The 23365-nt window shown below is 36.3% G+C and overlaps 2 protein-coding genes across 7 annotated transcripts in view; one reads left to right on the top strand and one right to left on the bottom strand.

Annotated features, from left to right (window-relative positions):
• LOC139750757 (F-box only protein 25) overlaps nt 1-10842 on the top strand; it is a 92847-nt gene extending 82005 nt beyond the window's left edge. For all 4 annotated transcript variants that reach the window (XM_071665468.1, XM_071665467.1, XM_071665471.1 and 1 more), the window contains exon 7: nt 25-10842. In XM_071665468.1, coding sequence (XP_071521569.1) covers nt 25-229 — 205 coding nt within the window. In that variant the 3' untranslated portion in view covers nt 230-10842. The remainder of the gene's footprint in view (nt 1-24) is intronic.
• Nucleotides 10843-13639: 2797 nt separating this feature from the next.
• LOC139750754 (RING finger and SPRY domain-containing protein 1-like) overlaps nt 13640-23365 on the bottom strand; it is a 68465-nt gene continuing 58739 nt past the window's right edge. For all 3 annotated transcript variants that reach the window (XM_071665463.1, XM_071665464.1, XM_071665465.1), the window contains exon 14: nt 13640-23250. The gene's annotated coding sequence lies outside the window, so the exon portion shown is untranslated. The remainder of the gene's footprint in view (nt 23251-23365) is intronic.

Genomic DNA, 23365 nt, shown 5'->3' with positions numbered 1-23365 from the left:
AGATTAAAGTTTTTATCTTCTCAGGACCTACGGGTTGCGAGAGGATTATGCAGAAAAACTTTGCCTCTGTCGGAATTGCAGCTGTATGTTTTGGGAATCATATGGCCATCCTTGCCGGACTGACACAGATCCTAGTGTTTCAGTTGAAGACCAAGTGGAAGAAGTTAAGTCTAATATTATCTGCATCTCCATAACGCCACAGCAGTTTCTCAAGTACTTTCACCTCTAATATACTTTACTGGTTGTGATTAGTAAGATGCTTGCTGGAAATCATATTTTTTCTGTTTGGTTGCCATTTATGGAATAATGGTAGGTGGTGGATGTCTTAAATGACTGCTAAGGAATGAATATTAAGGATATGAATTGGTAAGGATTTTTAGATGTATAATGATGAGAGGTGGATGGCAAATTGGGAATTGTATGTGACTTGTAAACATTAATGGATCATAATGGTACATAATACACGGCAGCTAGAGAGTAGATGCAAGCAAATGGGGCCATTCTTCATATGTTCCTGGCACTACCTTATTAATGTGGGAAACAGTAAACATGTGAAGAATGAGGGCTGGCTAATACTTCATAAAATAGGAAATTAAGAAGAGAATGAATAAATGAATGATTTGATCAGTGTGAATTATGCTGTGTAAGTAACTTTTTAAGGTAGGTTATAATTCTGAATATCTTTATCATGGAAAGTGAAGAAATATAAGAATTCAAGGGAGTCACATTGAAAATTAGGTTTTAAAGATTGACTGAAACAGTGAGTATGCTTTATAGGCTTTATCAAGTATAAAGAGTTATATGGTAAGCACCTTTTGAAATACAGAAAAGTGCTCTGGAGATAACAGACCGTGAAATATAGCTTTAGTGAACTTATGGTGGTGATGGAAGAGGAGAGAGAATGTGATATTAAAATGTAAGGAATTATATAAACCAAGGATTTATGGACCTTTTGTGTTGAAGAAAAGGGTAATGTAATCTCATGATAGCAGGATGGTTTAGGTTCTGCTGACAGTGATTCATATGTTTGATGTAAGTTAGCATCTTTTTTATGCTTTTCAAAGGCAGGTTGAGTTAGGATTCTCTTTTTTCGTTTTGCTACATGCCATCAAGGAGGGATGTTATGAAACTTGCTGCTATTCTGTAGTTTTATTGAGGTTGTTGTTACTATTAAGCATGATTTATACTCTTGAGGAGTGGAAGGAGACTTGACAGATGTTTCAAACACATAATTGTAGTGTAATGATAGTAAATAATTGATGTATCTTCTTTTGTTGTAACTCCTTTTTAAGAGTGAGACAATCATGTCAAGAGACCTATGCCAGATACTGTGTTTTCTTTGTACTGTAGTCTTAAAATGATATTTGTGTTTAATATGTAACCCTAGGATCTCGTGTATAGGGCTCCTGCAGCTTTGAGGCTGTGTTCCATATGGGAGCAGGGTAAGGTGGACTTCTTTTCAGCAAAAATGTCCTTGATGACTTTACTCTTTTCTCTCTGTTGACAATGATTAAGCCTCATCAAGAGTGATGCCTTGTTTTCATGATATTTAGACCATAGATTTTTTTCCAGCAAGATTGGAAAAGGTTTTCTTGGATATTTTTAGGAAAATCAGGGTTTGGACCCCAATCTCTGTCTTTCTGGTCAGGAAATCTCAGCTATCCACACCCCTTGCTAACCACTTCAGTAAGTGCAGTAGCCTGCTCATTTTGGGCCTGCCTTTAGCCAGCCAGAGACTGTAACAGGGATGATGTCATTGACCCACTCGGCTCCACCCACTCAGTAGCACACAATTCTCTGGGATTGCTAGCTGACAGGACATTTGCTATTATACCAATTTTCCTGACCCTATAGAAAATTGTCCTTTTTCTGTTTTTTGATATTCATTATTCATTGTATTAAGAGAATCATGTACTAATATGTGCTTTAGTTAGTATTCTAGGACCTTAAACATTGCAATTATCTGTTCATACGAGGAGGTAGTTTTACATTCGCAGGGCCCCATCTTTTAAACATTTTCTCATATTGCGCAACTTCTTGAATTTATTTACAATATGCTTTTAGCATAAGCATGTTGTCACTCATTCTGTTTCACTCTCCTCCACCACTCTTATACTGTAGAAATTCTTTACGTATTTTTTGATGAGTTTCTTGCATAGATTTTGTGTCATATCCTTTGGTTGCTCTGTCCCTACATCTTTTGAAGAACTGTTCACTTCCCATGTCATCTGTCTGTTTTAAAAACTTAATTTTGTAATCAGGGCACCGCCTCACTCTTCTTTCTTCTAAGGTGTGCAAATGTAAGGCCTCTATCCATTCTCTGTAACTCATCTATCTTTATTCTGATACCATCTGTTGTTGCCTTCATATGTACCTTTTATGTTAGTAATAAAACTCGAGAAGCATATAATAGGTTTGACCTTATTTAGGATATGAATACCGACATCATCTTTTTAAAAATGAGCTGTTGGTCCCATGGTTTTTCACCTCACAGAACATCATGAGTCTGAGGTGCATAATTCTGTCTTTGGTGGACAATAATAAGACTTCCAATGATAAGATTTCCTTTTCAACTGCCTGATAAAGATATGCTCTTGTGAATTCCATCTTCTGTTAGAGGTGGTGGAAAAGATTATTTCTTTGGCTATGTCCTGTGGCATATCTCTCCAAGCCTCTTATCTCCAAGGGGTATTTACTGTCTTAACATATATCCTGTTGATATCAGACACAATATCAACAGAAATATGTGTAGGAAAGGAGGCTCACTTGGATTCTTACCATAGGATTGGCACCCCACCAGAACTAATGCATTACTACTGATGTATGCATCTCCAGATTTAGTCTTGGGGGCATTTGCAATAGATGCTCTGTCCTTTGATTGGAATCATTGGAACTAGATTTGGATATGAATTATCTTTTTACCCCAGTCAACTGCTGAAAGTTTTAAGAATAGCTAGAGTTTGAAGTTTAGTAATGCTGGTAGCCCTAAAGAGGGACAAAAAGCCTTGGTGCCAGACTCCTTCAGCTTTGCTGTACTTCATGGTTGATACCTCATATTCTTTTAAACTGCTTAATCCTTTTTTCAGGACCCTTATCTCAAAGACTTGGATTCTGGAATTTACTTTTATGGATAATCTTAGACACTTCTGCAGATGATCATTAACACAACATTTACCCATCTTAAAAATGTTGATTTGGAAAGCCTTTCAGTCTTTCTTCGGGAGATATGATGCCTTGGACATACCTTTAGCCTTATTTTTAATTCCCCTCTTGCCTTTGCAAGATAAGAATAAGGCTGGTAACACTTTTGCCTCTGATAAGAGTGCCCTTCATGAACTCCCCATCTTTGGGTGTTGGTATTAATCTAACTTGTTCTGTTATAGGATAAAACTTCTAAGTCTTTCTCTTTGAGAAGACCTTGTTGTTTCTTCACTGTAGCTAAGTTAGGAGTTTTCAAAATTCCTAGACTACAGTACAATAGTTTTTCTGGAAGTTTTACTCCTGGGTTTCTTCTGGAAACTTTTCCTTGTAACCATGGGTTCTGAGAGGATAGTGAGTGAAGTACAAGCTATTTCCAATGCAAGAGTCTTTTCTTTGGTGATAATCTCTTGGAAAAAGGTGAATGCAGACCATATTTTTGGCCAAGAATAAAACCATTAAGTTTAGAAACAGCCATGTTGTCATCCATTGAAAGACTTTATCAAGAGAGCATCATGCCTTATGTTGAGTTTAATCTCTTAAGAAGCCTTTTGGACATCATCAGAGATTACCGAGGTTACCTTTTATTTGTGTACCCTGGAACGAATCCTGAGATTCTGTTTGGAAAGGAATATATCTACATGAACTAAGAAACTCATTTTATTGGCTCAGTTTTGGCTATACACTAGAGCACATATGAAATATATGGCCTCTACCACCAGCTTTTTTAGAAACCTTATATTAGAAGAAATCAAGAAAGATATTCTTTAGCACTCATCTACACCACCTTTAGTTAGATAGTATTTTCGTCAAGATATCATGGATCCATCGTATGTGGATCTGGGAATTCCTTGTTCAGGAGAGACACATTCCTATGTGCCTCCAAGCCATCATTAAAGGTAAAATTTTCACCTTAGGCTTTAGTCTTCTTACCGGAAAGGTTTCCTTAAATCCTCTTTCTTCATTTGGGTGTGCTTTCATGCTTGTGGGACAGACTGGAGGGAAATGTTGGTTTTGAAACTTGCAAAGCTTTTTCTTTCTAGGGCTATGTCCCTTGATGTCCTGGTTTGCTTACCCTGCCCTGCATCCCCTTATCTTTTTTGAAAAACCTTTTCTCTGTACCTACTGTGACCAGTTTTTGATTGATGACCATGATATGTGAATTATTTGCTGCTGAACATCTAGAGGCGAGTGGGTTAATGATGTGATCCCAGTGGTTATCACTGACTGGCTGAAAGTTGTCCTTAAACAAGCAAGCTGCTGCAGCCATGGATGAAGAGGGACAGTGCTTACTCTCCAGAAATATTATGGGATAGAAAGCCCTGACCCTGATTTTCCAAGGGATATGATAGAGAATCTATCATGCTCAGGAAACACCACCACAGAGAGATGTTTTTCTACTTTCAGAACTTACATCTCTAATAAACAAATTTAAATATTTTATTTAGTCATTATTTCAAGTTAATAATGTTAACTGAATAAATTCATATGAATGTATTAACATCAAAATTTTCTTTTTTTTCTGTTCATGTGAACTTTTGTTGTAATGAATAGTTATATATTTAACTGTAGTTGTACAGAAGAGAAAAATCAGGTAATGTCCATTTGTGCAAGTTTGATTCATGAAAGCTTTGATATTTTGTACTGCGTGCAACATACTTCTTATGAGATATAATTCATGGTTGTGTATCTGCATTGAGTTGGTGTTTAAAAGTATTTTTGTAAGCTGAGACAAAATGTGTGATATGCTCACTTGCTTATTATTTGACTCAGTGGATCTATGTTGCTTTCTTCTTATCAGGGTTATAGATAGTATATTACTGTGATCTCATCAAATTATCATGCATCTGCAACATGATTTTGATTATTTATGAATTATTACTTCATATATACCTTTTTGTGTGAATGTAATGGTATTCAGTGCATTACTCCTTTCATCAAAGCTGCTTTCACTTTAGGTAGAGCACCTCACAAACAATGGAGTATATTTTACTCTCTAAAAGTCTAATGTTAGAGTATCAGTGTTTCTGTGATTTGAAAAGAATTAAACATTACATACCTCATAGGTCCCTATCAGTCTTGTGGTGCATTATTACATTGAATTTCATTTATTTGTTTTTCTGATTTGATTTCATAATTGACCTACTGCTGCACAAAAGTCGTGTGAATATATTTGATATTGGGTGCATGGGTAGAAAAACCACCTAAAACCTGTTATGATATGTTGAATGATTTCTGTTTATTATGAATGATGAGAAACATAACTAGCAGTGTGCCACTTGTAAAGCATCACCAATGCCATTTTTACTACTACCGTTATTGGTTACTGTCAGCAGCACCAGTCATTATTTAAACAATTATAGGAAGGAGCTATTTTTCAGGGTTTTATGCAAGTGAAAATTAATTCACTGGAAAATAATTACTGTATGAGTTAATATCATGAGTGCCTCTAAACATTCTTTTTTCCCTTCATTTCCCATGTTAGCAAGGTAGTACCGGAAACAGATGAAAAAATCCTCATTTGTTAACAACCACATGCATTTCTTTCCAAACAGGAACAGGTAAAAGTCATTTATCTAAGCAGTCATGTACATTTTTATTACTTTAATTGAATATAACTGTTGTTTATGATTCAGTTTTTTAAGTATCTGACATTCAGGAAATCCTGAAAGTATGGGATAACTGGGATGATTTTTTTTTTTGGGGGGGGGGCATTTTTTCTTTGCAAAGTTTAATTTATTCTTTGGAAGTAGGGTGCAATGCACTTTTTTTCTTTTTTTTTAAAGCTTGAATTCTTTGCTGCATATATTCTTTTTTATGGAAATGACTCTTAGGGTGCCCCTGCTATACTTTTTTCCCAAAATTTTTTAATATCTTAAAAAAGTGCTTGGTTGAGTTGTACAAGATAATTTGTGTAACAGTTTTGAATGTGTCGTGATAACTACCACATATTCTTCCTGCTTTTAAATATAGCTAGAAACAGCATCATCATTAACATAGGTGATCATAAGGGGAAACTTCTTGCTAGAGCAGTACTATATAAACTTTTGTGGTTGACAAGGATTCATGACAAACTGGTTTAGATTTCCAGTATGATAAAATTTAGATGTAAACTAACATTTTTCATTGTGTGCATGAAATACAGAGAAGGGTGAAAATCCTGTTTGATTTAACTCCACAGCTGAGACATGTGTAAAATGAAGCTCACCCAGTGTGATTTTTCCCCTTATAGTATATCTCTATCATGCATTATTGAAGAAAATACCCTAGAAAGTAGTATACCTTCCAATGCATTGGTGTGGGAGGGTACTGAGTTGACAGGGAAGGGCCCTGGCTGGTGGCATGGATGCTTGTATTTATGATAATTATGGGTTTGTTCTTGGTCTGATTTCATTCTGCATACACCGAAACCTATTACTCAAATTATAGTATTTCCATTTACGATTTTACATGTCCCCACATGTATCATTTACATATTCTTTTTACACCATGTATTTTTATGTTTTAATGTATTATAAGCTTTTTTATGTATTCATATATCATTCACACAGAAAACATTATTTACACAAATAAATGAAAACCTTATTTTCATCCAAAATATAAATTTACACTACTATAAGAGAAATTGTCCCTTATTCAACTGACTTCAGTAGTTGCTGTGTAAATCTGGATTCCCGTCCTGATGATGCATTTACACTCTGATGATTTGTGGATGACTGTGATGCATGATATTTTTTTCCCAACTGTATTGTTAAGTTGGGAGTGACATTTGTGTTTAAGATATGGAATCGTACGTCAGCTGGGAATTTAAAACATTGCCTCCAATGTCTTTGCCAGTTTACCAGCAAGGCTTTGAAGCAGGTCAGTATACTAGCACATCACAGCCCAAGATGATTGATGGTCAGAGCAGGTAGACATATTATTTTTGTTTTCTGATGAAGTAATATGATAAGAATATTATTATTCATGTTTTCTGATGAATTACAGACCCTCCTTGCTTTTCTTTGGGGTTGAGTTTCATGCATAATGCTACTTTAAGCAATGCAACGAAATGTCGATGCATAGAAGTTCAGTGTTAGAAGATGGGGTTGCATTTCTGAGGCAGTTTTTAGTAAAAAAAAAAAAAAAAATTGGTAGTATAATCTCTAGTTACTTTAAGTAATGTAAAAATCATAAAACAGTTACACAAGATGGTTGAGAAGCTTGCATATTGAGGCTTGCTGAGTTACGGTAGGGGATGGTGGAATTACTCAGAGAGACATACACATCATCCGCCTTTGCATTTACATTTGCAGGTGGGTCATCTGCCTTTCTCTTGAAGAACACTTCACGAGTTTCCTGAATTGCTGCTTTCTTTTTCTGCCCATAAAGCTCTTTGTAGCATTGTTTTAACAGCTGAAAGCCTCTTCACTAGAGAGCTGTGCTCTCTGTCTGAATCAGTACCAGTTAAGAGATCCTTAATTTTGTCAATTCATTGGAAGAACTCAAGACATCAGTTTTGCTGTTAATATTCATGGGTTGGAAGCATCATCTAACTTCTTCATTGTTTGCCTCTTCCTTGCCTTTTTTGATCCAACAAAATTAAATCCTTTTTAGACTGTGGTTGTGCACTGGTCTCAAGCATACTTTTTCCATTTTTTTTATGCCTAATTGCTTTTCCTGCCTTAATGAGGTAACACCAGAAATAAACAAAGGTCTCATTTGTACATATCCACTTCATACATGGTCATATGTAATATACTGAAACCAAAGTATACCATCCAAAGCCAAGCCCCACAGACCAATTCACATGCCCTGCTTCTGCCATTTCCATCATATAACCCGCATATTACACATTGATCCAGTTCATACTATCCCATGCACACCTTTCACCCTCCTGATATCCCAAAGCCTCCTTCATCCCATCCTTCCATGTCTTTCTTATTTTCCCTGTCTTCGTGCATCCTCCACTTTTGACATGTAGATTCTCATAGTCAGGTCTTATTTTGCTCATTCTTTCCATATGTCCAAACCACTTCAGCAGACCATGGTTAGCTCTCTTAGTCAAACTGTGCTTACTATTATATCTAACTCTTACACTGATGTTCCCTTACACAACCTGCTTCACACAACATATCATCCCGAGGTATTTGATTTCCAGCACATCCACCCTTTTCCATTCTCTGGTATGCAAGGCTCAAGACTAATATGTGTTCTGTAACATTAGAACTACTTAACCTTCAAAGGTTAATTTTTGTCATAACATACATTGGGCTCCCCTCTTAAGGGTTTCTTAATGCATCCAGGACCTTAATCCTCTCACACTATGATTCACTTCTGCCCTCTTGACTTCATTTGTTGTCATGTCCACTTTCAGTTGCCTAAAACACTCCATTTTATCCATATCCAGTTTATTAAAGTTCAAGTGCAAACCATCCTGTGCGCTTACCCCACCTCCCCTGCTGCACCTCATTACCTTATTGTTCACATTAACCCTCTGCTTCCTCATATAACACATTCTCCCAAATTCAGACCTAGCATTTGGAATTTGTGTCTTGAGACTGCCACCATGGCAGTGTTATCTGCAAACGGCAACTGACTCACCTCCTTGGCTTCCTAAACCCCTTGCATATATAGACCTGTCCCCTTGCTCCAAAACCCTCACATTTAACTCCTTTGCCACCTTGTTCCTGAATTCAATTAACTTCTTTCCTTAATCTATAAGTAAAACACTTGAATAAAGTAACAAAAAACAAGGAGGGTTTGTAATATATTTTAAATATTACTTATGTGTTGTGATGAAGTACTATGATATTACAAATATCAATATTTATGTTTTGTGATGTATTATCATGTTAGAATTGTTTAGTTGTTATGAATTTATATTACTGTAGAAATGTATTTATTATATTTGTGAAGTAAAATGTTAGAAACATTATTATTTATGTTTTGTGATGTAATATGATGTTAGAAATAAGAAAAAATTTTCTATTCAGTTAAGATCAACATCCACTGCACTTTTGAAAAAGCAGAAATAAATCAATTTGAAATATGCAAGTAAATATGTCCGTAATTGTTACATTCTGATATTAGCATGTATAGGAATGTTGATTGCTATTCCTACAATACTACAAAATTGTAATTGCTAATACATATAGAAGATCTCTAGTCTGAATTTCATGGGACCAAGCAGTGTTTGAATTATGAATGTTTTCATGTTACAGATACTGAATTTTCTTGTGGGGTTGTTCGGGTTTTGGGTGTTATTTGCATGTAGTATATGTAAATACATACTGTATAAAACTACTGAAATATACTTTATTGTTCTTTGCCAAAATTCTACCTTTTCTTTGCTTTTAGAAAACAATTGTAGACAAAGCTTGAGTTCAGAGATTAGTATAGATAAAGTGCTGGGGGTTGGACATTTTTTATTCATGTGGAAAATGCCCATGTTCTGTCCTTGGAAAGAGCAGAACAAGGTCAAAAACCTCAGAGATAACAAAAACAAATGAGGAAAGCAAGGGGCACAACTGCCTCAAATTCAAACTTCCAGATATCTTACATCATGGCAAAAATCTTAAATGCACAGTATTTTGAATAAGAATTTTTGCTTACAAATACATGGACTGGAGATCTACTACTTGTATTAATATTGGTTTGTTTAAGGAAATGACAGAAAATTTCCTCTGGTGATTGAAGCATAGCATAATGAAGATTCCTGTTTCCAGATGGGAAAGTTGCAGTAATCTAAGGAAACTTGCCTAATGTACTTGACAGTTTGTATGTGTTCAGAAGAGCCAAAGATGCAAAGATCCTTTACATTCTGGCCTAGACTTATTTGTTCTAGAATATGGGAGAATTTTATGTACTGTGAAGTTTTGTAAAAGTTTACTTTTCATGTTTGGAGCAAAGGATTAGAATTGTAAATATAATGTAGCTCTCCTGTGCCTGTCCCTACTTTAAAATAAGAAACAGCGAAGCATATATTAAAGTTAGTATGGAGCTTGGAAGTTATTACATTGATGTCTTTTAATCTGTAGTAAAAGGGTAATATTTTGGTGGCAGACTCCAGAGAGTAACTCCAGCAGCTGGTGTCCAAGTTTGGGAGAGTGTGTGAAAGAAGGAAGTTGAGCACAAAACAGGTAATGTGGTGCAGTAGGGGGATGAGATGGGATTTTTCAAGAGTTAGTATAAATGGGGAGGGCATAGAGAAAGAGGAGTACTTTGGGAGCTTGGCTGTGGATAGACCCATGGAGGGCTGAAGTGAGTCACAGAGTGGGAATGGGGAGCTAAGACCTTGGTTATATTGAGAGGTGTGTGGAGAAGTAAGAGTCCTTTACAGAAAAGATTTTTACACTTGAAGGAACAATGGACCTGGCAGTGTTGTATGAATATGAGTTTTGGCAGCTCTCCCTTAAAAGAAAGAAAGGTGGGGAGGGGGACAGAGGAAATGGAATGCCTTAGGTTGGTATGTGCTGTGAGCCAGATTGATCATTCAAATAAAGACATTGTAAGAGAGGTGTGGTAGTTTGTGCACTATTATTGAGACAGCTGAGCAGGTTGTGTTGAAATAGTTTGGACATAAGGACAGGATAAGCAAAGAAAGATTGACTAAGAGGATCTGCATGCCAGAAGTTGAGGGAGAAAGGGAGACTTAGAAAGAGATGGAAGGATGAGTTTAAAGAGGCTTTGGATTATTAGGGCCTGAACTTCATTAGGAGAGAGTAAGAAACAGTGGGGTAGAATGAATTTCATCATTGTGGTATATGGGGTGTAGTATGTCATCTGTAGGTTGAAGCAAGGTATGATATGCAGCCATATTAACCCGTAGAATAGTATGTGGGGCTTTGCTGTGGATGGTGGGCTCTAGTTTTGGTGATTATATACATGACAGCTAGAGAGTAGAAGTGTGCAAATGAGGCCATTGTTGTCTGTTCCTTATGCTACCTTACTATGGTGGGAGCAGCAGCAGTTGTACATGAAGGAAAAAAAAAAGTCATATTATCTTGTTCAGTACAAATGGAATGATACTGTGTTTGAACTTTCATTTTGCTGTATGATTTATGACAAGGTAAATCTCTAATGAATAAATGTATCCTATAATCTGATTTTTATATGATCATAACAAGCAAATCTTTATAATGATTATCGATTCATATAATGTAGATTTAGGAACTTCCCAGTTACTTCTAGTCAATCATTGAATTATGAGATTGTTAACTATTAAGAATGAGGGCATTAACATATGATATTACCATCAGTAAATTCCCTGCAGCTACAAGGAAGTGCAGAAGAGTCATTTAATTGTTTTAAGGGTAACTTTAAACTCCTTCGTCATACTTCAAGTTAAAAAGTTGATCAGTAATATGTTCTAAGCTATAAGTCATTGTGAAACATACAGGTATCACTTAAGGAAATACTCTCTTTATGTAGATAATAAAAATATACCTAATACATATTGCTGTTAACTTTATTACATAAATGAAAATTCTATTTTTTAATAATGAATCCTATGCAACTAATACGCTACTATTTGCCAGATATACAAGTGTGTTTGTTAATATTGTTCTGAAATTATGCCTTGTTTTTGCTTTTTATTCAGGAGGAATACAGACGCATGTATATACACTGTTCCAGTAATAATTTTTATCTTTCAATGAGATGTTTGATTTTACCCAAGTGTTTGCATGTTTCTGTATAGCTTTACATATCAAGGTTGGATTGAATGGAAAAAATAATTATTTTAGGTGTTTCTTACAGAAATATTTTTGAAAATCAGAGCATTATTATTTCCAAGCTTTCAAAATGTGTTATTAGAGAGCAGGTGGTGTGACAAGATGGAATGAAGAAAGTAATGAGGGGGTGTAGAGAGATTTGGTAGGGCAAGGAATACAATGGGAATGAATTGTAGAGTGTGTGAAACATAATACTTTAAGGTGGTTTGGGTATGTTGATAGAATGCAAGATGGGGAGTTTACAAGGAGACTGTATACTGTATAATTACAGGAAGACAACCTGTGACATGGGGAGAAACAGTGGAAGAGCACTAAAGGGAGGGAAATGGTAGGAGACTGCATGGATTGGTTTATGCAAAAGAAGCATGTAAGTACAATCATAAAATGGAGACTCTTTTGCTGTGGCCACCCCTTGATGCAAGTTCCTAGAAATATAGCTAGATAGATAGCATACTGGGGATAGGGGAGAAAGAATACTTCCCAACATTCCCTGCATGTTATAGAAGGCGACTAAAAGGGGTGGGAGCGGGGGGCTGGAAATCCTCCCCTCCAGTTTTTACTTTTCCAAAAGATGGAACAGAGAAGGGGCTAAGTGAAGATTTTCCCTCAATGGGTCAGTTGTCTGTTCTTGATGCTACCTTGCTAAAGCAGAAAATGGCAAATATGTATAAAAATAACAAAAAAAAAAATGATAGCATACTGGCCTGTTTGTTGCTGTGGAAGGCATGAAAGCAGCCCAAACCTTGAAAAGAGTGCAGCATAACAGCCAAAGGTGAAGGCATGAAAGTAACCAACACTTGAAAACAGGTTTAAGTAATATCTGTAAAAAAATGAGAAAGCAATTAAGGGGAAGGGTTGCAAATTGAGAGGAGACAGTTTTCATGTAATGTTATTTACTTACACCTCTCGAGTTCTAATGTAATACTATTTACTTAAGGTAAACTTGAGGAAGACCTTCCTCAGGTTTGCAGAATACTTTTATGACTGAATGAGAATTCATAGCAATTTTTGAGGCCAACTTATTGTAGTGGAATGCCTCATACAATATCAGAATTGGCGATTCAGCTGAAGAATCCTCAGACGGAAGTAAGACAATCTTGAAGAGAAAAGTAGAAAGAAACTGGGTTTAGAAATACTGAATTTGTTTAGATTATTTTGACCCAACTGAGAAATATTGCCCAAGCTCAAAATGAAGGATAATTGTGGGCAAAAGGTCATGGGTAAAGAGGTAAGAGATAAAGCAGAGCCAGTAAGAACACTACAACTAATAAGGTAGGAAGGAGAGGTTGATCTATCAAAAGTTATAGCAAAGGATTGATCAATATTATTTTGTATAGCAACTGGGGAAGCTGCAGCAGAAAGATTTAAAAATGAGATGTGCCAAACATTCTCCACAGCTTTTGCAAGCTTATGGTCAGGACAAGATCCCTTGAAGTAAAGACAGGACAGAGTAAGGATCAAATAGGAAAGAGTATGAATGATTTTTCACAGCATGAAAGATTTTGGTATCAATCTTTCCATGTAAATTGAGAGGTGATTAAATTTTTTTTGAAAGTGAAAGTCAAGCTACAGCATAAAACCATGCAGGATTACAATGGTCTTCCTCTGGTATATTTTCAAGAAGAAAAAATTCAGTATTTATTTCTACATATGGGAAGAAGGTTATTCACTTGTGGGGCCTTATCTCAAATTCTGTTCTTCAGGCAGAGGCAAAACAAACAAACAAACACAGGTGCAGAATTACATGCTAACTTCTTTGGAATAAAACAAGGAATACCAACCAGTCTGTGTGCTTAACTTGTCCTTAACAAGATGAATAATGTGGGAACTTAAAATCCCCAAGATGAGATGCCCTAATACCTGCTGTTGTTAATACACTTACAGATCAATATTTTTCCTATCAGTAACATAAAGGTCATAAGAAAGGATATTGGTAATGATTTATGATCTAGAGATGTACACAAGGATACTCTATGTATATAGCACATCAAACTGGGATTCTGATAATTAACAATAATTATGGGGTGATGTTTCAGATTAAAGATATTATTCACAATAGCAGGTCTTGGGAAAGCAATTATATATTTCATACGTTCAGAAAATGAGAACACATCATCAAAGGCAGGAAAATATACAGATCAAAAAGTAAAAGTAAACACAAAAAAGTGGCTTATCTTTATGAGTGATTAAAGAGGGTTGGAATAGTAAATTTGTCACTTTGAGAGGGCTCAACTGGTCTATCTTGCACAATAATAATACTTTCCTTGAGACCAATACTGCTTCACCACCACAGTTGTGTTGACCACATAGGACAGGTCATCTGGCTGGGATGGAGTCTCACATCCCTTCTTCTAAATCTTTTTCTCCTGAATTGTGGTTCAATTGCCTTTAATCTGATGCTTGTTGCATCAAAGAGCATTTCAGGCCATGAAGCTTGCCCCATTTCTTGAAACTCATTCCACCTTCATTTTTGCTTGGATCATTGCAAAACAAAATGAATTTCATAGAAAGGAAATGTTCTGATTCAACTGCCTCTTTAAATGACATAGTCTTTCTGGTTTTTAACCCTCAACTCTTCCAGATGTAATTTTACATGTCTCCTCTAGATATGAATATCTGCAACTTCAAAGGCTGCCTGCTGGGCCTCCACACAGTCCGTCATCCTCTAGCCAAGGAAGTGGTGCAGCTTTAGCTAAATGTAGAGGGCCAGGCAGATGATCCTTCATTACTTGATGATGATGATTGGTGATGTTCACCAGTTATAGAGACCCTTGTGCCATGGCCACCCCCTTCAGGGAGTTCCCAGAGGGAATGGGCATCAGAGATGTAGATAAACAGATGGATAGATTGGTCTCTGAATCATGTAAAGAGTCATTTTATGGACATTGATTCTTCCAGCACTGAAAGCTGACCAAGATGAGGCATGAGAAGGTGTTTGTGGGACAAGTGAAGGCCGTGTTGCCACTGTTCACCTTACCTTGACAACACCACATCTGACAAGTGCAACTGATAATGTTACATACTTCTACATTTCTTGCTCTGAAAAAATTTTCAATTAACTACATTGATTATAACAAGATTTAATATATGAAATAAAACAATAATAATCGTAAATACATTTTTCTTCACGGTAAAATAAATGAAAAAGTAAGAGCATCAGCAACTCATGTAACATTAAGCATTTACTCCCACACTCTCTAGCTTATGTGCTGATACAACTATAAAACATATGCATAATATTCAGGTGATAGTACTGGACTAAATATACTTGGAATAAGATTTCTGTCATTCAATGAGTAACTCTGAAACTGTAAGGTTAAATGCATTTTCCACACTTGAAAAATACAAGATTCTCAAAGTTGTATAGGAAACTTAACCGAGATGGTAAAGGGTTAACCAAAAGCATCTTTAACAACATTCTCTTTGAAAACTGGGCCAAAATAATGAGATGTTTCACCTTAAATTATCAATGCAGAAAAAAAATTTGTTATTCAAAACCCCTACAATCACCATTGTGGAAACATGTTTCAACCTCTTAAGCTGTTCACACACTGACCCTGGGGAAAATATGAGGGTTGTTGAAAGACCTATGTGATACGGACAAACATTTATCATCAGATATATCAGGAGGTGAAGAAAGTGAAAAACAGGTGAAATGGAATGAAATAAGTGACTCGTATAATAATATCAATAGATGAGGAAAAAAGTGTATATGCAGAACTGATATTAAGTCAAATGCACCTAATTTTCATGAATGTAATCACAGGGTGACAGAGGATTTTAAGGTAACATACATCTGTGAAGAGCCACAAAATTTCCATGCCTAGTGTGACTAAAGATATTTTTATATAATACTTCATCATTTTACTGAACAAAATGTTTAAGTTCTCTCCATATTTTTAATGTAATTTACCACCAATGCTGCGCTGTAAGAACTAAATATAAAGTGTGATATGTCTTGGAAAAACCCACTAACCAAACAGGACTCTGAATGTCCTCCCTTCTTATCTTAAGGTGAAGGACTGCCCCAAATGTGACTGCCATGCATCCTCCTCCAGCTCCTTCAACGTGCATAGTGAAGCATTTCTACAGATATTCAGATTATTTACCAATAATGCAGTGCAACAAACAGAGTACAGGGTAATACAAAGTTCATAAAAAAAAAAAGAAACCTCCATGTCCCATGCCATATCTTAAGGTGAGAAAGGATCACCCCAAATGTGTCTGCCATACCCCTTCCTCCAAGTAAAAGAAGACAAATGATGTGAAATTCTACAACCTCTTTATTCCATACTCAAACAACTAAATCAAGTCCTGTGAATTCTGATAAAACAAAGAGTTCTAAAGCAAGTGTTTTCCTTGATAACCACATTCCAGATGTATGGTGAATGTATGGTGGAGCTGAGATCAAGTAACATCTGAAAGCTCATAAGAAACTCAACTTTGCAGGTTTCAATTTGCGAGCTTCCAGCAAACTGTCATCTGAGGTGGTTTGGCTTCTCTACTGCCTTTAGAACAAATTATAAGAAAGAGTCTCTCTACAGCCAGCTGTCAAGTGTTGTAAAAAGTGATAAAACCCAAAGAAATTCATTTATACACATCTAAATATATTTGAAATGTTATATAAAAGTTAAAATATATAAATATGTAAAGAACTCTTACAAATAAAAATGCTGGTTTTGAAATATGAAAAACCATTTCTATACCAGAGGGAGAGCCCAGTGACATAAAAGAGAATACTTGCTCACTGGGAAATACCTTTTAACTTCTAAAATAAGGTGTATCTGCCAGGATTCATCCTCTTTGACCACCTTAACATCTATGAGACTTGCTAATGCTTGGTCAGAGCAAACAATAACCACAGCAATCTTCCTCAGTCTATTACTTTATTGGTAAAAGAAAATGTAGACCCACCCTCCCACCTACCTCAGAAGTTCTCTATACTTGATGTACTCTTAGTCTCCACAAAAAGATCTTAGATTACCATCTAAAATAAGGCTTTAATGAGTCAGTTCTCATAAGCAGTACTCACTTATGGTTGGGATGTTGTATGTCTGGCAGCATGGTGCAGTCTTCAAAGTCAGCTGAACATGATTTGTAGCTTAAGTTAATCTAAGCTATTAAGAGTACACGCATACATTTTCTCACCGGCTTTGAGTCTAATGATATTTTCCCTTTTTCTATCCTAGGTGATATTTTACTTCTACCAGTAACTAATCATGGGTCATATGAAGTTGTCCCAACAAGAAAATGTGTCTACAAGCAAGATTTCAACATGTACTGGCAAGGTAGAGTCCACCCTCAGGACAATTGTTGTCTCGGCTGATGGACTTTCTCCTGTCATAAACCTCTCCAAAAAACTGGGTGTGTTTGACCTGGGAAGACCACTAAAGTGATTTGATGACCTGCTGAAAAACCCATTCATATCTGCAAATCAACCAGAAAAATCATCCCATAATCCATGTAAGGGTGTCAGAAAGAATGATAAACACCGCATGCAGGATGATTTCAAGTTACCACTTTAGTGAGATGCCAAGAAACCCCTTTTCACACATCAGATGCATTTGAAATGCTTGGCTTTTCACCATAAAGACTGGACAGTTTCACAGTGGCATGATGTGATGTGATGAAAGCTCTCTTAAGCATACTACAAGGTATAAAAGGGTGTCAGCCAAGTAACATCTGTTGCTTCTCACCTCATAATACACTGAAAACAGTAAACCATCCTTATTCTATGATGGTGATCTTTCAGTGGTGAGAAAGGTTGAGGGAGGTTATATTTTCTCCCCAGGAATTGTAACATGTATGGAGAACATTACAAGTCAGTGCTGAATGATAACTCTTTGTGTTTTAAGATCATCAAGGTACCAATGCTTTTATGCAAGATGATGCACCTTGCCACAAAGCAAGATCAGTGATAGAGTGGCTCAAAGAGAAAAATATAGAAGTGTTAGACTGGCCAGGTAACTAGTCTGATCTGATTCAAAAGAAAATTGTTGATGCGTCATGATAAATAGACTGTCAATGCAAGGCCTTATAAATGTCCAGACTGCAACAAAAAATCAAAAGCATTTGGACTGAAGATATGGACTTTGAACATCTTAAGAAGTTATCAGATTCGATGCTAAACAGGCTGAAACAGGTCATCAAAGCTAGTGGCAACATGACAAAACCCTAAAATGTAAGCAGTTAAGCTTTCTTTTGTTTTACAAATTATAGTATATATACTATACTATGTCACTGTCTCACGCGTTAGCGAGGTAGTGCAAGGAAAGAAACGAAAGAATGGCCTAACCCACCCACACACATATACATACCTATACATTTCAAAATATACATATATACATACACAGACATATACATATATACACGTGCATATTCATACTTGCTGCCTTCATCCATTCCCGTCGCTACCCCACCACACATGAAATGGCACCCCCCTACCCCCGCACGCGTGTGAGGTAGCACAAGGAAAAGACAACAGAGGCCACATTCATTCACACTCAGTCTCTAGCTGTATTGTGTAATGCACCAAAATCACAGCTCCCTTTCCACATCCAAGCCCCACAAAACTTTCCATGGTTTACCCCAGACGCTTCACAAGCCCTAGTTCAATCCACTGACAGCACGTTGACCCCTGTATACCACATCGTTCCAATTCACTCTATTCCCTGTACTCCTTTCACCCTCCTGTATGTTCAGGCCCCGATCGCTTAAAATCTTTTTCACTCCATCATTCCCCCTCAAATTTGGTCTCCCACTTCTCATTCCCTCCACCTCTGACACATATATCCTCTTGGTCAATCTTTCCTCACTCATTCTCTCCATGTGACCAAACCAATTCAGTATACCCTCTTCTGCTCTCTCAACCACACTCTTTTTATTGCACATCTCTCTTACCCTTTCATTACTTACTCGATCAAACCACCTCACACCACATATTGTCCTCAAACATCTCATTTCCAACACATCCATCCTCCTCCGCACAACCCTATCTATAGCCCATGCCTCGCAACCACATAACATTGTTGGAACCACTATTCCTTCAAACATACCCATTTTTGCTCTCCGAGATAACGTTCTCGCCTTCAACACTTTTGACAACGCTCCCAGAGCTAGGAAAAAAATTTGAACATAATCATCAACAAAGTTATTAAAACTTGCATGCAAGAAAGTCTCATTCCATGGCTTGCAGACTTAGACTTTGTCAGGGAGTTGTCAGGACACATGCTACCAAGGGTCAAGGGGACAGTGGGTTAGAGACAATGAGTGAAAAACATTTGCAGAGCTGAGGGCCACCAACAACTTTGGTAAAATTAACTTCTATCAGGGACAAAAAGATATTCATCGTAAGAGCAACTGCAATGAGAAGTACCACCAGACCCTGCTAAAAGGGAGTGTTAAGTCCCTGGAGAGCTGTCACTCTAGATCTCCACTGTTACCAGAACAAATGAAAGTCATGTTATAAGGGGGGTTTACAGTCCTATGGAAAAATTTTCACTAACTAACTTGCTGGTACGGACTGTACGTGAAACACAAATAAACAAAAACATACAAAAAGAAGTGCTTAGAAGACTGACCCACTTACCATAACAAATGTCTATGGTCATGCAATGCTGAAAGAAAAACTACCTCAAAGCTCTAAAATTCAATCATACATGAAAAACACTACAATGCACAAACTACCTTCAAAACATAATAAAGAGACACACGGAGTAGATTACTACTCCAATAAGATGAACATGACTGTTTAATTAGTGACAAGATGCACTACCATGAGCTGCAAAGCTCTAAAGAAAGAAAAGAATATTCATATTTCCAGTCTGTTAAATTGAATACACACAGTAACACAACAGAAATGTGAAATTTCTAGAGAAAAAAGGAAAAGCCATGAGGTAAATATACTGATGGCTGAAAACAACAGTCAAGTCCACTCTGGGATATCATGAACATGTAAGTAATAGGATATCTAAGTAATAGGTTATGGAAGCCAAGGAGCACCACCTACTTTCATGGTGCCAATGATATCACACATCAGGGTGGTTGCAGTATGTTTGTTGCATCTCTATGAACTAGCATCAACCAGCCTCATGATGTTATGATGGTCAAAATGGATGAATCATGGTGGATGCAACCTGCTCTAGGGGGTAAAATGGTGTTTAAACCCAGCCTGTGAGCATGTGCTCTCTTTAATGCTTACATAGCTCTGTCTGGAGGTGAGAAATGTACATACATAATAAAAAGTAAAGAGATCTATTTAAATACAAAACTAATACATACTTTATGATCACAAAAACTATGGCTTGAATTCATGGTAATAAGTTCAGCTTTTCTGCATTCATCTAACCCTGATTTCAGTTATCTGATCCATTACAGCAGAAACTGTCCTCATCAAGGTGGAGTAAACAAATGCCACTTCTGCCAAATTACTTATCAGTGAGACTTGTTACTTCTACCAGTGAATTACTACAGTTAGAGGAATGAGTGTGGTCAAAGTCCTTACTCAGATCCGGCTTCAGCACTTTAGAACTTCAAATCATTCTTAACACCCCATCCTACACCTCTCACATACTATTACAATAATTTCCAACAGTTCAAAACCTATCTCCAACAGTCCCCACCATACTGAAAATACTTCAGAAGTTTCCCTTACTCCTCTTACATATTTTCAAAACAGTACCAATACTTGGCATTTCTCCATCACCACTATTTTTAATATAACACCATCTACAAATTATCCCAACTTCTTCACATATCAATACTTGGCTAAAACATCTTAATTAGTATACTTCAGCATACCTACACTTCTGATATATCTAACTCTACTCCAAAAGTCTTTGAACTTAACTGAACACTCCATCAGTTTTCCCCAGTAAATCTCAAAGAGATCCAACAAGACTTCATCACTTCTCCAAATTTTTCTAGTGGTACCCCATCTACTCTCAAATACTGATAAATATCGCTGTTGCCAAATAACTTCTCAATCACACCTCTAACAATCATTCATTAATTTCAACATTCTCTAGTTGCCAAAAGCTTCAACACTCTTATCAGTAAGGACTTTTACTTTACCCTGTACTTCTCTAATCTCACTGGCTACTGTACTTTTATGTTCATGCCATAAACATTAAATCACAGACAACAGAGGAAACCAAGTATATTTTAGCAAAATTAACTTTCAATAAATTGATCAAGATATCCCCTCTCACAGTCTAGTTAACCTGGGATACACTGTAATCAGTAAAGCATTATCATTTATATCTTTTTGGAATAACAGCATACTTCATTTTCATTGTTAAAAAAGTTTCAAATAGACCTAAACTGCTATTCCTTCACCAATCTTGAGCAACAATTAATATCTAATAAAGATTAGAAAATTATATTACAAGTTTAATTAAGCTTTTAGAAATGTTTACATGTTAGTTATCAGCCTTCAGAAACTAAACAGAGATATCTGGTAAAATCACAAGGAGAACTATGTCAAACAGAATAACAGCAAAGACAGTATTTCTAGTATAAGCTCGAGGTACCTCATCCAACAAATGTGACTACCTGCTAGAGCAGGTGGGCAGTGAGACCAAAGCTACAATAAGAATACAATTGTATCAAATTTGTACTTAGTCCCACTGACCAATAACTCACTTGTAAACCAAAATTAGGCCTCACTTAAAATTAATCATTAATTTGGAGAAAAAAAAAAAAAGGCTTTTTCAATCACCACACTGTAAGATGGGACAAGAGGGTCATGACTTACATGAGGAAAAGGCAATGTAATGAACACATCAGTATGAAAAGATATAGTTTTTTGAATAATAAAATATTTCCTTAACACTGTAACTGAAAACCTATTTACATATTTACAATCACAATAAAAATTCTCCTAAAACACATACAAAGAACTACAGCTGAAGAAATTTACTAACTTATATATAAATAAAGCCATAGACATATCTACGAAATCCTGTACCTGTGGTAATTCAAGACCAGTCAACAGGGTAACTAAGGCGATTGTCCATTTACAGATCAATGATCATAAACATCACACCCCATACTATTGTTATCAAAACCCTTTCAATACACTAGATTATGCCTACAGTGGTAACCCCTTTTGTTCCCTTATACACTGCCAACCATCCTCTTTACTGCAAAACTGACTCAAATCTTCATTGTACTCTACATTTTTTTCCTTCCTCAAACACCAACTCTGAAACACACTGGATACACACACACTTAAGCTATGCCTATTCATTTCACTCAAAGAATGCAATACATCCCAGATACACTGCCAATGAAGACATCTTTCAGATTTAAATTCTAGCAGAATGAAAGAACATGAAGACAAAAATGATGACATGTGGCTTTTCTTTTACCAATATCACAGGAATGGAACAGACCAAAAAAAGAAATGGGCCATATCTTAACTTTTAACAAATGTAAACCTGTCAAATCAACAAACATTTGAGAGTAACAGACAACAGTCTGCTCTAACCATAGGCCAATCTAAGCATTAAATTCTTCTCAAAAGAAAATAAGCTTGGTTGAAAATTTCAAGATGCTTAATTCCCTAAAGTATTTCCCACAGCGTAAGTAGGCAGTTTCCTGAGCGAGGAGTCATGTGGTTTGAAGCCTAAAACAGCAGACTGATCAGTTATGCATATATCATTGCGAGCAATGCTACACCATTCTATTAGTACTATGGACTAAATCCAGGTCCTCCTAAAATGAATGCAGCTTGCTACCTTCTGAATTACAGCAGCCCCTTTCATTTCTCTGGCTGATGCAGCACAGTTACATATTATATCTGACTTTACAAAAATGCTCTCCACACAAATTTGGTGGTACTACAACTAAATTTATGAGTTCGATAATTTGCTACATTTAATTGACTCATGTAGAAAAAGTAGAATATATTCTACCTACTATATATCAATTAATTTCAATATCCATATAATGAATAACTTCTTACAATGCTTATAAATATATTTCAAAATCTATAAACTTTATGGAAGTAATCAACTGATGCAGAACATCATATGCCCACATACCATAAATAAAGGTAAATCATTTACATTATAACATGTAAATTTCAACAAAAGATCTTGAAATATCAGATCTCCAGAGTGGTCCAACTTTGCTTTCTGACTCAAGTTTACCATATCATCATTCTTCACCAAACCATTGTAGTGTCAATATTCTGACATCATCATGCACAGATAGCCAGTTGTTTACCACACTGCTGTAAGGTAGCTTTTGCTGGTTCTTATCTGAACTCCAAATTGGAAAAATCTCCAGAATGCATCTATTTGACTGAACTGCCTTCAGCAGCATTAGTATGCTCCTGCAAAACATCAATGAAAATTAACATCTGATTCTGGAAAACAGGAATATATATTCATTGCAAGGAAAGAAACATAAGATGCCTTGAGCAGGTTATTTTTGGATACAGGTATGTT

This window comes from Panulirus ornatus, chromosome 10 (genome assembly GCF_036320965.1).
Source record: "Panulirus ornatus isolate Po-2019 chromosome 10, ASM3632096v1, whole genome shotgun sequence".
Lineage (NCBI taxonomy): Eukaryota > Metazoa > Arthropoda > Malacostraca > Decapoda > Palinuridae > Panulirus > Panulirus ornatus.
The sequence above is the reverse complement of the archived record's forward strand: the minus strand, read 5'-3'. Positions and strand labels throughout refer to the sequence as shown.